At 46.2% G+C, this 13,338-nt stretch overlaps 1 protein-coding gene across 3 annotated transcripts in view; it reads left to right on the top strand.

The window, feature by feature from the left end:
- Positions 1–13,338, top strand: part of SYN3 (synapsin III) — a 279,590-nt gene that overhangs the window by 249,907 nt on the left and 16,345 nt on the right. For all 3 annotated transcript variants that reach the window (XM_073324725.2, XM_073324735.2, XM_073324744.2), the window contains 2 exons: positions 4,726–4,800; positions 8,338–8,440. In XM_073324725.2, coding sequence (XP_073180826.1) covers positions 4,726–4,800; positions 8,338–8,440 — 178 coding nt within the window. The remainder of the gene's footprint in view (positions 1–4,725; positions 4,801–8,337; positions 8,441–13,338) is intronic.

The raw sequence follows: 13,338 nt of genomic DNA, 5'->3' as shown, positions 1-13,338 counted from the left end.
GCATCCTGGAGCAATCAGAGGTGAGAGCTGACGTCTCGAGTTACAGGGGTTAATATGGGCATATAGCATAAAGGGTCCGTGAGGACTGCTGGGGCTGCTTAGATCAACACATAGCATTACATGGGAGTATAGTCTCCCCAGCGGCAACTCCAAGTTCCATTCAATTTTTGGCCTCCTTCCCAGCTAAGACCATGTACGTACCTCACAATTGCTAATTTGTTTGTCACAATGACTGTAGGAATAGTGATAAGGGTCAGAAAAGTGGCGACTAGTGAATTCACTATATGCTCCTGGCAAAAATTAAAAAGCACCTATCCCAAGCTCTAGTAGTGTTTGACATCAAGTAAAAATAAAGTCATATAAATAAATAAAACAGTTCATTTCTCCTCACCCCAAACCAACTGAACAAGAAACAGCAAATAATCTAACTAATCCAGAAGTACCTGCCCTTATCAAGCAGCAGAATTCTAGATAAGTAGATGGGTCTGGCAGCATGCGCTTAAGGGCACCAGATAGAATAAACATTGTCATACACTACTTAGCACCAGGATTATTGTTACTCTAGGATCTGTGTTCCCAAAACCCCAGGCTGGAGCCCTGGTGCTAGCACGGTTACATGAGACAGACAAATGTATGTGCCCACTTACTTTGCAACTAGAACTGCCCAAAATCCCTGACCAGCATCCTAGCACAGAGGCAATTAAGTAAATCAGAGAGATCTGGCCACTCTTTTCATGTCTGGAACTTCATGAGACACCCAATTACTTAGTGGGAAGGCAATGAGAGAAAATTAGTTTTAAATCTGACCCAGTCTATAATATTACAATCACCTAATTTTTCTAGCAGTGATGTCCAGGAAAAGCCTGACTCAAATGACTCAGAAAAGAAGTTTAAATGTCCTTTAAAATTCCCTACCTCAGTGACCTACCTTATCTAATCAGAGAGCAAAAACAATACCATGTGACAAATGTGAACAGTCACACTAATAGCCCATCCCACACAGGAGCAAATTTGCAAGCAATTGTTTGCTAAATAAAATGGTTTCCCATGAAACATTTGTCGAACAGTTACAAATAGGGAAGAAATCATTGAAAATCAAAGCCAGTTCATGAAGAGAGAAAAAGGCCAAATTCATTGAATGAATTGTTTGCTACAAAAGTTCCTTTGTCCTATTCATGGAGCCATTACTGGAAACGAGTTTGGGATATCTGTACAGCCATTCTCTGTTACTGACTGTTTCCTATGAAAGGTATCTGGTAATGGAGTTTATCCCAGTGCCAGACTGAAAATAAACTTTCTATGGGATAAACAAGTCCATTGAATGTCATATGAGAGAGGTGAGGCCATCCAGCCACTGACAATCAGGCCCTTGAAAGTGTTTCAAGTTGAGCACTCAAAAATGAAGGCATCCAAAATTACTGGGCTCTCTGGAACATCTTGGCCTTTAAGACTGAGAATATCAGTGTCTGCTGTAACATCAGTCAGAGAGAGGACTCTCTTGGTCTGAGTGCAATGGAATCAGTCCTCATGTTTTCATAACTGCCTCCCACACATGCAAAAACGCAAAAGCTCACTTCCTCCTGACTAAGGACTGTGTACACAGTTCTCTCTGGAATTTCTCGACTCTGCATCCACAATCTGACAGTGGGAGGATACTACAGAGTGACTATCTCATCCCTCCCCACCCCAGATACAAGTATACTTTCTTCCAACCCGTGACTGAGAGACTGAGTTCAGATTCCCATTGACTTTGGTGGAGTTACTGCAGATTTACACTGATGGTGAACACCTGCTTAGCCTATAACTAAAGCCACGCTGAAAACAACAAATAAATAGCCATGTGGCACATGCCTATAATTCCACTGAATGGATTTGGGTGACCTCATAATGCTGGTGAACCAGATAAGACTCAAGTAATAATTGTGCATCAGGGAAACCAACTGAAAGAAGTGACAAAAATTATATCAGCATCCCAACCAATGGACTGGAATGTTTGCTATGTTTTTTAAGGCTTGCAACCTGAGGGTTGTGTTGGACTGCCAGCTGCTTCTGAGTACCCCAGGTTGGTAGCAACAGTTGCCAAGAATACCCCTTGCCCTCTGCACTTAACAAGAGGGTTGTATCTTTTCTTTTAGACCTCACTCCAGATGTTCGTGCTTTTGTCCCCTTGCAGTTGAATGGATGCAGTGCACTCTGTGTGGGACCACAGCTTGTAATCCTCCAGAAACTGAGCTACAGTAGAATGGAATGGCCCAGTTATGAAGAGGTGGTTCACACAGTGAGCATATTACATCAGTGCTTCATGATTTGCACTGTCTAGTAGTTCATTTGCAGGTGAAATTTAAGGTGTTGGGCTTGACCTATAAAGCCCTACATGGTCTGGGTCCCTTTTATTCAAGAGGCCACCTCTATTTGTTTGACCGCCATGGCAATTAGGGTCATTGGAGGCATTCAAGCTAAGAACTTCTGGTATAAACAGTAGAGGTCTGGTGGCAGGGCCTTCTCGATGAGGAGCCCTTGGCCCTCAAATTCACTTTCCACCTTGGTTTGCCAAAGCCTTAATTTGGTGCCGTGCTGCAAGACTCACCTGCTCTCCCATGCTGGGAAGGGAGTGGATTTCATGAAGGTTGTGATGGAGCTTATGTTAATGATCAGGACAGCTTTTGAGAAAGTCTCTTTTTAAGATGGTTCGGTTGTATTTTATATTTGACTGAAACTTTTGCTATGTTCTACATGAAGCATCTGGACTAGAACATCAGATTGGCTCAAACAAACAAACCAGATAAACCAACCACTGCAGCAAAGCTGCACTCTCTGGAGCTCCCCCACATGGAATTTCCTGGTGTTACACCATAATATAGCTGCTTTTTTGATGGGAAGAAAAGGAGTACTTGTGGCACCTTAGAGACTAACCAATTTATTTGAGCATAAGCTTTCGTGAGCTACAGATCACTTCAGCTCACGAAAGCTTATGCTCAAATAAATTGGTTAGTCTCTAAGGTGCCACAAGTACTCCTTTTCTTTTTGTGAATACAGACTAACACGGCTGTTACTCTGAAACCTATTTTTTGATGGGGTATCTGTTTACATATTCCAAATATTTCTTTTCAATGCTGATATTCCATCATGTTACTAATCTGAATCTGGGAGTTCTCATCACTGATGAGATTTTGGATGTCATCAATCACGCAGGGCAATTTTCTGAACCCACATATTACAAATAAAGAGCCGTTCCTACTGGAAAGCTGGGAAACACAATCCCAGAAAGGAGCGTAACTTAGCGAGACAGAAGGAAAGAGAGGCTGAGAGTTGAATACTGTCCTTAGGTAATGGAAAAGGCTCAGAAACCTCAAAGAGGGAGGATTCTGTTCTGTAAAGAAAAGGTCAGGCAGGTGAATGATTTTGATCATAGGACAGGAGAGTTTGTGTGTGTGATAACCAGTAGTACAGCCTGTGATAATATCTTACAACTAATACAGCACTTTCCTCCCCAGATACTTGTCTAAACCATACTCAGGAATCACTTCACCCCCTTCTGAGATGGATCCCAGGAGCCATTTAACAGTTTGCGGCAGCAGTACATATTAGGTTAGAGCAGAAAGTGAAGAAGGAGGCCATGTCTATTTGAAACATTTCTCAGGAAATTTTAGGTGGGCAAAATATAATGACCCAGCTTTGAATTTAGCCAGGACACCAGGTTTAACACCTCTGCTCTTGTGAAAAGTGCCTTGTGATCTTTAATGACCAAAAATGATCAGGACTTTTCTGCATTTCACTGAAAAGATTATGTCAGCAGCAATCAGCATCTCCCAACACCATGCTGCTACACTGGATCAGGACTGGTTCAGAAAAAAGAGTCCCACCCACTGAATCACTATGCATGCTTTCTTCAGCATAGGAGTGTTTCATGGGTGTATCAAACACACTGATGGGATAATATCTTACAACTAATACAGCACTTTCCTCGTAGTCGAAACCATACTCAGGAATCTTGTGAGATCTGGCAGAATTACAACACAAGGTACTATCATTGCAGGCTGTGTCAAGTCTGCCTTCTTCCTAAGTGCAAAGAAATGAACTAGCCCAGCACTTGACAGACAAATACAGAGCTCAGAATTTGCCAGCAGCAGCATCTTCTGTTGAAATTCACAGCCAGTTACAATGAAGGAGATTTGGAGCATTTTACAACCTAAAAAACCTTTGGGAGAAGTTGGCGGTTGGGTCCCAGAGCAGGCAGGTCATTGAGATTAAGAAAGAGGGCACAAACAGACAGACTTTCCAGGCCACCACTACAATAGAAGCCAACCTCAGAGAGTAGTTCATATCTGACTTTTATGTATCTTTTCAGTCACATCTTTGCCTGGAGAATTACATATGCTTAGATTCTACAATGCCGAGCGTAAGGTTAATGATCTCAGAGGCGTTTTACAGTCATCTCAGCTTTCCAGGATCTGATGTGTAAAAGGAGAAAAGTGTTCACAAGGCCACTACACATCACCCACCCAGCTGCAGAGAAAAGATGCCTCAAGGTTCTTAGTTGCTTGCTCCTAGTTTGAGTCTTTCATTTACTGGATGATCAGAATTTGTTGGGAGCACTGTGGACTGTAGGATTGGAAAGGACACCCAGCTGAATCACCCATATTCCCCACACACACTGAGTCAGGTGTGAAAACTACCTCTTTGGAGGAGTTGGTTTGTCATCCTGTGATTGGTTTGTTTTCCCAGGAGGACATCTATCTCTGGAAACTGGAAGGCAAACACAGGTTCTGCCATGCTGGAGCAGATCGCAATGACAGAGAGGTAAGGAAGAGAAGGGGCTTTCAAAAAAAAATGAGCAAAGCTGATACTGAAGCTACATCACTACTTAAGCACATGCTTAAAGCTAAGTGTGCTGTGCTTTGCTGAATAGGGATGAATGTAAACACATGCTTAAATACTTTGTTGAATAGGGGCAAAAGTGAGGGGTTGAAAGTGCTGGCTAAATCCAGGTATCCTGGTGACAAATCAGCTGCAAATTTAACTCCCCTACAAACACATGCATAAGGATATACACGTCTGCCACTGTGCTTAATTCTAACCTGCAGCACCTCTGCTATTTCTGTCCCGGCTGTTCCGGTGCATCTGGGTGCTCACCAGGAGCAGCCTCTGCTATTCCACCTCTGGGCATCTGAAAATTCTGCCTCGCAGGAGAAAGGGTGCTTGATGTGGAAGAATATCCATTAGGAAACCTGGTGAGACTGCCAGCCCCATTTCATTTGTGTCTGAGGTTGGATTTTGAACCCAGACACCCTCAAGCCTCCCTCCAGAATATACATGGCTCCCAAGAAACTGCCCTGTGGTACACGACCAGCATCCAGTCGCAGCTGCACATGAGTGGGCCTTGCAGCGCTTAGTGCATTAGCATGGGCATCCTGCTTAATTCACAGGGTTAATCCTGAGTGTAAACAGTGCATTCTTGCTGCCCTCCTCCTACACACAAACCCAGGGTGGGAAAGGGCCTGCTTACTGGAGTGCATTTATTGTGACTTTACAAGTTTCACAACTTTACAGATGATGAGGGGTGAAATAGCCTCCTATTCCAGAGAAGAGCAACAAAAAATGATTAAAGGTCTAGAAAACTTGACCTAGGAGGGAAGACTGAAAAAATTGGGTTTGTTTACTCTGGAAAAGACTGAGGGGGGACATGATAACAATTTTCAAGTACGTAAAAGGTTCTTCTTCTTAACCTCTGAGGATAGGTAAAGAAGCAATGGGCTTAAAATGCAGCAAGGGAGGTTTAGGTTGGACATCAGGAAAAAATTCCTAACTGTCAGGGTGGTTAAGCACTGGAATAAATTGCCTAGGGAGGTTGTGGAATCTCCATCATTGGAGATTTTTAAGAGCAGGTTAGACTAACACCTGTTGTCAGGGATGGTCTAGATCAGGGTGGCCAACCTGAGCCTGAGAAGGAGCCAGAAGGAGCCAATGTACATTGCCAAAGAACCACAGTAATATGTCAGCCTCTCCACACACACACACACCCGCTCCCAGCACCTTCTGATCAGCTGTTTCGTGGTGTGCAGGAGGCTCTGGGGGGAGTGGGAAGAGTGAGGGCACAGCAGGTTGAGGGGAGGGGTGGGAAGGGGTGGACTGAAGGCAGGGCCTGTGGCAGAGCCAGGGGTTGAGCAGGGAGCACACTGGAAAGTTGGCACCTGTAGCTCCAGCCCTGGAGTCGGTGCCTCTACAAGGAGCCGCATGTTAACTTCTGAAGAGCCGCCTGTGGCTTCGGAGCCACAGGTTAACCACCCCTGGTCTAGATAATACTTAGTCCTGCCATGAGGGCAGGGGACTGGACTAGATGACCTCTCGAGGTCCCTTCCAGTCCTATGATTCTATGATTACCTCCTCTGAGGGTGTGTGGCTGCACTTGGTCTCCTCGTTGAGGCAGGGAGTGACAAGGAAGGATTTATTAGTTGTATATACCATTTTCTTGTCCCATCCATATATGGCCTTGTATTCTTGCAGGTTCATCATTAGATCATGAAGATCAAGCTATAGGTGCTCTGGCTGCCTTCAAGATCATAGGCTCTTTTCTCCTTTTCCATTAGGTCTGCATAGGTAGCTTTGAGATCCTCGGTTTTCTCCTGTTTCAATTTCCAGCCAGTGTGAGAGTCCTGCTCGCAGATCTTCTGCTTTGAGATTTTTTTGTATTGAAATGGTCAGGACCACAGCACAGCTGCACAGAAGGAAAACCAGCAAAACTCATTCCCTCTCCCTGTTCCAACGTAGGGACAGCTGAGGGAGCATGGTCGCCATCATAATGCATCTCTTGTCATTCCCTCTCCTCTTCCAGTGCAGAGACAGCTGAGGGGGCACCCCATCGTACATCGCCTCCTGTTTCTGCCAGCTCATGTTCCTGTGGAAGGACAGCTGGAAGCAGGGGCTTCCATTATATAACACTTCCTGCTCTCTCTCTGACACAGCAGCATATATTCAACAGGAGGGAAAGCAGTAATATTAAATGGATATACGGGTGATTGGGAACAGCTTGCAGGATGGTGATGTAGAGGAAACAAATGAAAAAGCCTATGCAGTTTGGGGCCGTATATTCAGAGACATCATGTCACAGAACAGAGAGGTAATAGCCACTCACTACAGAGCTCCACTCTGGCTCTCCACACCTAGAACATGCTGGCATCTCAGCGTCAGAAAGTTTTCCACAGGGGGAAATTCAGGGAAGAGCAATAAAAATGTCAGGGACTTTCTTCTGAGGAAAGATAAAATGAACTAAACATTTACAGCTTGACTAAGTGACACGTAAGTGGGAAGATTTGAGGTGTGTAAATACCAGTGAGAGATAGAAATGATTTCATGTGGTTCAAGGGGATATACGTAGGAGTAGGGAGTTGATATGCAATGAAAGAAAATGTGGGCGTTCATCATGCAAGATCTCCTATTTCTTCCATCACCTGTAGAATAGAGGGAGGGGATGTCTCATCATGATAACTCTGAGTTGCTGTGAAGAGCATTCTGTGCACTTCCAGAGGCAGAGGGTCATCATCATCATCATCATCATCTTCCTATTACGCCTCTGCCGTTTAGGGCAGTGACGAAGCTCCTCCACTCCTGTCTGTTTCTGGTGAGTCTTTCAATGGTTCCCCAGCTGCGCCCCAGGTTTTTCAGCTCGGCTTCCACAGCCCTCGTTTTTGCTTGCCTTCAGATGTCCATCTTCTTGCTACTCTGGTGGTGGAATCAGTTTCCATCTAAAGCACACGGCCGATCCATCTCCAACACCTCCTGGCAATGATGGTGCTCATATCCTCTTGGCTGCACTGTGTCAATAGATCTTGGTTTGAGATTGTTCTGGGCCAAAAGATATGGAGGATTTTTCTGAGGCAGGTTGTATAGAATGAAGACAGTTTGGACATGTCGTACGTTGTCATTCCCCCGCATTCTGCACTATAAAGTAGTGTTGAAAGTACGCAGCTCTGATAAATCTTGAGTTTGGTTTTGGTGTGGTATTTTGATGATTTCCAGACTGCATTTAAGCTCCTGAAGATGTTCCTGGCTTTATTGATTTTGTTCCGGATGTCCTGACTTGTTCCCACCATCCTGGCTGATGGTGCTGCCCAAGTATGTGAATGTTTCTACTTTGGTGAGAACATGATCCTCCATCCGTACTGGTGATCGTGAGGCAATATTAAAGGTTATGATATCTGTCTTATTGCGGTTGAATAAGGCAGAGGGTGGGGTGTCTATATTTGGTGGGAGGCTAAGAAAGTTGGCACCCTACTAGCATTATTTTAATCCTTGAGCAGCCAGATAATTCCCAGCAACATGTCTGTGTGGATTCTGCAGGTACAGACTGTGGGCGGACTCCTGCGCCGAGATGTTTGGAGGCCTCGATATTTGTGCCGTCAAAGCTGTCCACAGCAAAGATGGGAAGGACTATATCATTGAGGTGAGAGCTTGAGTGCCTGGAGGTCACACCTCCTGCATCCGAGTACGTCCACAAACACAAACCCTCCCACGTGTGCTGACATGCTCAGACAGTCAGACATACTCTAAGTACATGCTCTGCCCCTTGACCCAGTCATTTTCTCCTCACAGGGACCAGCATCATTTCAACTAATGTGCCCAAGCAACGACTCTCTGTGAGTCGCAACCAAATTGCCAGATACCTGTGAATGGGCTCCTGGGTCAACGTTAAGATTAGGAGTCAGGCTCAGGAGTCAGTCACAAGCAGGGTGCATGTCACATAGGAGCCGATGATGAATCGGATGGACCTAGAGCTGTAGGGAAGAGGACTATAAGTAGCGTGAATGAGCCTCATTGTCTTAATCAGACCCTGGATGTGCTCCTTAAAATCGTTTGCCCAGGCCTGCGTTTATTGAGCTAGCAGATAAGCAAGACAAGCCCGCAAGAGAGTTTGTGGGTTCCAGTCACACTGGCTGTGGTTGAGAAGGCAAGCGTTCAAAGTGATACCTCTCATGCCAGGGAGTTGAACAGGGGACTGGGACGGGTAACATGATCTGGGTCATTGGAACAGGACGGGTCATGAAAAGCTGGCAGGAAAATCAAATTGGAAACTCAAGAGCCACTCCGGGCGTGACCAAATCTGGCAACTGATCTAGTGTCCTCTGCTCCATGTGATGTTATTGGAAGTGAGGCTCAGCATCTGACCTGCTGTGAACTCCACCAACACAGCCCAGGCAGAGGAAGATGAGCAAAGCTGGCCTGCAGTTTCGTTCAAGGGTGCTGACACATTAGAAAGCTATGTGTGGGAGAGCACTCCCACCCACTGAGGCTTAGGAAGCTGATGAGAACCACATGAGCCTTACAGCGACTGCACATTCCAGTCTTGTGCATCTCCTCCTCAGGGACCAGGGACCTGTCAGAGGTCGTGTTATACAAGTGCTCTGCCAGCAATGAAAACATTAGCCTGCTTCTTCCAAATGGCAAGAGGGGCGCTGCTGTCATTCTGACTCCTCTGTGTGAGTTGTCAGGAGTTTTTATTGGAGCTGCTCCTCTTCAAACCCTACCCCAGAATAGAGTCTTTTAAACTCAACATACTTCAGCCTGTGTGTGTGTGTGTACACACCTGCCCGTGTCTGGGGGAAGGTAAGAAGGTACACACACCTGCCTCTCTGAATGCATGGGTGCCTGCATGTACACACACATCTTCCTGTGTGGTTTTGTATGTGGGGTGGGGAGTTTGACCCATCTGCCTTTGTACGGGTATGTGTGTACATGTCTGCCTCAGTGAGTATGTGTGTGGAGGAGGACTGCACACCTGCTTCTGTGTATGACTTTGGGATGGGGGTGGGGTTGCATACCTGCTTCCATGTTTGTGTCACTGAGTCGAGGGCACGCCCATAGACTTACACCCATTACCACATTGCACACACAGACAGAAACGCACACCTGAACACAAATCACCCTGTGATTCTACCCTGAACAAAACACACAGGGTGAGGTCAGCTGATACAAATCAGGGGAGCCACGCTGATTTCAACTGAACTAAGCCAAATTACAGCAGCTGAGAATCTGGCCCAGAGCATCTGCTATACCAGGGGTTCAGCAGGAGTTCAGATACCAGTCTGATGGGCACTGTATGGCAACATGACTGGAATAGAATAGAATAGAATAAAGCAAAGCCGGCACATTTTCTACTTTATGCCAGTTCTGAGAGAGAAACTGAGAAGTACGGTAATTACTTTCCCCAGTCCAGTTCCTTGAGTGGGCTTCTTTTTTGGCCAGAAGCTGGTGGATTGGTTGTTTTGTTGCGGGGGGGCGCCAAACAGCTGCATTTCACTTTGTGAGAAGGAAAATTTGCTGTGAAATTTTGCAAGAAATGACTCCAAAATTTGCTGAATGAATAAATAAATGGTAAAGTTTGCACAATGGCATGGAACCAAGGAATGAATGTTCACAATGTGAAAACTGTTCCGAGAAACACTCACAAAATTAAAGCCAGCCAGATCTATGTCTTGTGAGATTTATGAGCATTGCTTATGGCAAACAGGGGCTCAGATTAGGAGCGAGGAGGTTGAGCGCAGGAAAGGAGGATTCTGCCACCCGCAAATCTGACGTAATTCATATAAATTTATCGTCAACCTGATTTCCATACTTTTACTGTATTATTAGTTGAGCTCTCCATCTTTATTTGCCACATGGCATTGGGGTAGTTTCGCAGTACTTTAAGGGCTACGTTCAGAGGTAGAGTCACTTCCCTTGATTTCAGCGCTCTTCACTCACGTAGAGCAGCGCTGACTTTGATTCAGCATACTGGTATTTCTTTCTCTGCACTAAAGGGCTTTGTCACCCAGTCTGGCATTTTCAGAATGGCTCAGCACCCCCAACTGAGACTAAGTTTTCAGAAGAGTTTCATTCCTCTTTAGGCACACGGATGAGTGGCCACATTTTCAAAGTTGCTCCGTGCACTGGGTGCATGCTGGGGGTCGTGCACTTGAAAATCTGGCCCGTTTTTGTGATCTAAAATAAGGCCACAATGATGAGTCATTTTACAGATGGCGGGGGTGAGTAAAATGATCCACAAAACTAAAGACCAATCAAAATTGGATTGACTTCATGTTTTTTATTCTTTTCTCATGGCTCTTGAGGCCAGCCGTGCCACATCTATTGCTATTGTAGAGCTCTGTGGATCTAGCCACATGCACTACGAGGACTCTACTGCTCTGCGTGATGGCCTGTCCAGCCTTTCACCATTGTCGTATCAACCCCTTTGATCTGTCGGATCATCTGTTTCCTTCCTTCCCTCCAATCATCCAACGCCTCGACACTCGCACACGAGAACATGGAATAACAAACCCAGCCTCCAGCTCTTGGCGTCAGATAGAAGGCGGGGAAGGGGTTTTCCTGGATCTCTTCTCTGCCTTGCCGCCTTCCGTTCCCTCTGAGATATCTTATCGAGCAACAGCAGCTGTGTCAAGAGACAGCCAATGACCTTGGGCAACTACAAAGGCAGGGTTTGTGTGTGCTGACATCTTCCCCTCTCCCTCAGCTGTTCTTTGGTCTCATTCTCAGGAAGAGATAAGAGGAATATGTTTGTATTTCATATAGTCCATCTGGGTGGTTTATCTCAGCATTATGAGGCCAGACTCTGATCTTGGCACCTGTATAACTCTGGAGTAGCTGCACTGACACAAATGAGAGCATCATTTGGCCCAGAAAACCTGTGTCCTTTCTTATCAGCTTCGTTTTCTCCATGCCTTAGTCAGTGATAGCCCTGGGTTTGGGCTCCTTCAACCAATACCACAGAAGTGAGCTGGGTCAGAAACCACAAAATAAGACACAGAGACAACCTAATGCCTGATGTTGCTCATTGACTTTGATGGGCCTGAAACAGGATTAATTTAGCCCTAGATGTCTCCGTTTCTAAATTATACCCTGTCCTTTCACTTCAGCCAGCATATCACATGCTGCTGCAGTAATGACGGGAAATAATTTCCAAGCTGAAGAGATGAGAGGTTTTTTTTAATACAGACCTATCACTACACAGTTATTTACACCAAGAGTTAGTGAGTGAGCAGATTACTTCACTGGATAATGGCTTGTTAAAGGGAACAATGGCACCATCTAGTGGTCAAAAAACATCCCTTTCACAGTAAATTAACAAGGTCAATGAAGTTGACATGGCTTTTCTACGTATGAGCTGGTGTTAGAATTGCCAGATGAAATGGGGATGCCTCGTGGAGCTACGTGCTAGCGAGACCCCCTAATAGAAGTCCGGTTAGATTTCAAGTCCAATGGTTTATAGTTCTCCCAGCCACACCTTTATGGCAGCCAAACCTAGCTATCTCTGGACCCCAAGAAGCCTGTTCTACAAAGAAGCAGAGGAGATGACAGCAGAGTTGAACACCATTTAATGTATTTATCTGACCCCCTTCCATTTAACCTGCTCCGTGCATACCCTAGACTGGAACGGGCAAACTTTTTGGCCTGAGGGCCACATCGGGTTTCAGAAATTGTATGGAGGGCCGGTTAGGGGAGGCTGTGCTTCCCCAAATAGCCAGGCGTGGCCCAGCCCACCCCCCATCTGACTCCCCCCCGCTTCTAGCCCCCTGACTGCCCCCCCGGGACTCCTGCCCCCATTCAACCCTCCTGTTCCCCTCCCTCTGACCGCCCCAACCCCTATCCACACCCCCGCCCCCTGACCACTCCCCCCAACTCCCCTGCCCTCTATCCAACACCCCGGCCCCCTTACCGCACTGCCTGGAGTACCGGGGGCTGATGGTGCTACGGCCACCCCGCCCAGAGCACCAGGACAGGCAGCCGCACCGCCTAGCTGGAGCCCGCCACGCCACCGCGCAGCACAGAGCACCGGATCAGGGCAGGCTCGGCAGCTGCGCTGCCCCAGGAGCTCGCAGCCCCGCTGCCCAGAGCGTTGCGCGCTGAGGCTGCGGGGGAGGAAGAACAGCAGCAGAGGGGCTGGGGGTGAGCCTCCCGAGCCAGGAGCTCAGGGGCTGGGCAGGAGGGTCCCGCGGGCTGGATATGGCCTGCGGGCCATAGTTTGCCCTAGACCATAAATCAAGAAAGCAATGGATTTTGGTACCAGTCCTCTTCTCATCAGATTTTCAAAATTAAAGCTGTCCACAGGCATAGCTTCGGGATTTTATATAAGTTCATATGTAACGAAACTAAAGTGGAGACCAAATTAAGGAGAGTTGAACAGTTACTCCATTAATAAGTCACCTCTATGTCAGATGGTCAGGTTGGAACTATCTGTTGATGAACTGATGACACAAACAGACTTCCTTAAACCTACCTATAGAAATGTGTGCAGAACATTCTGCTTAATAATAAATAATAATAACAATAATATCTAGGTCTTACAGA

Source organism: Lepidochelys kempii, chromosome 1 (assembly GCF_965140285.1).
Source record: "Lepidochelys kempii isolate rLepKem1 chromosome 1, rLepKem1.hap1, whole genome shotgun sequence".
NCBI classification, from domain to species: domain Eukaryota; kingdom Metazoa; phylum Chordata; order Testudines; family Cheloniidae; genus Lepidochelys; species Lepidochelys kempii.
This window is presented reverse-complemented; position numbering and strand designations above follow the sequence as displayed.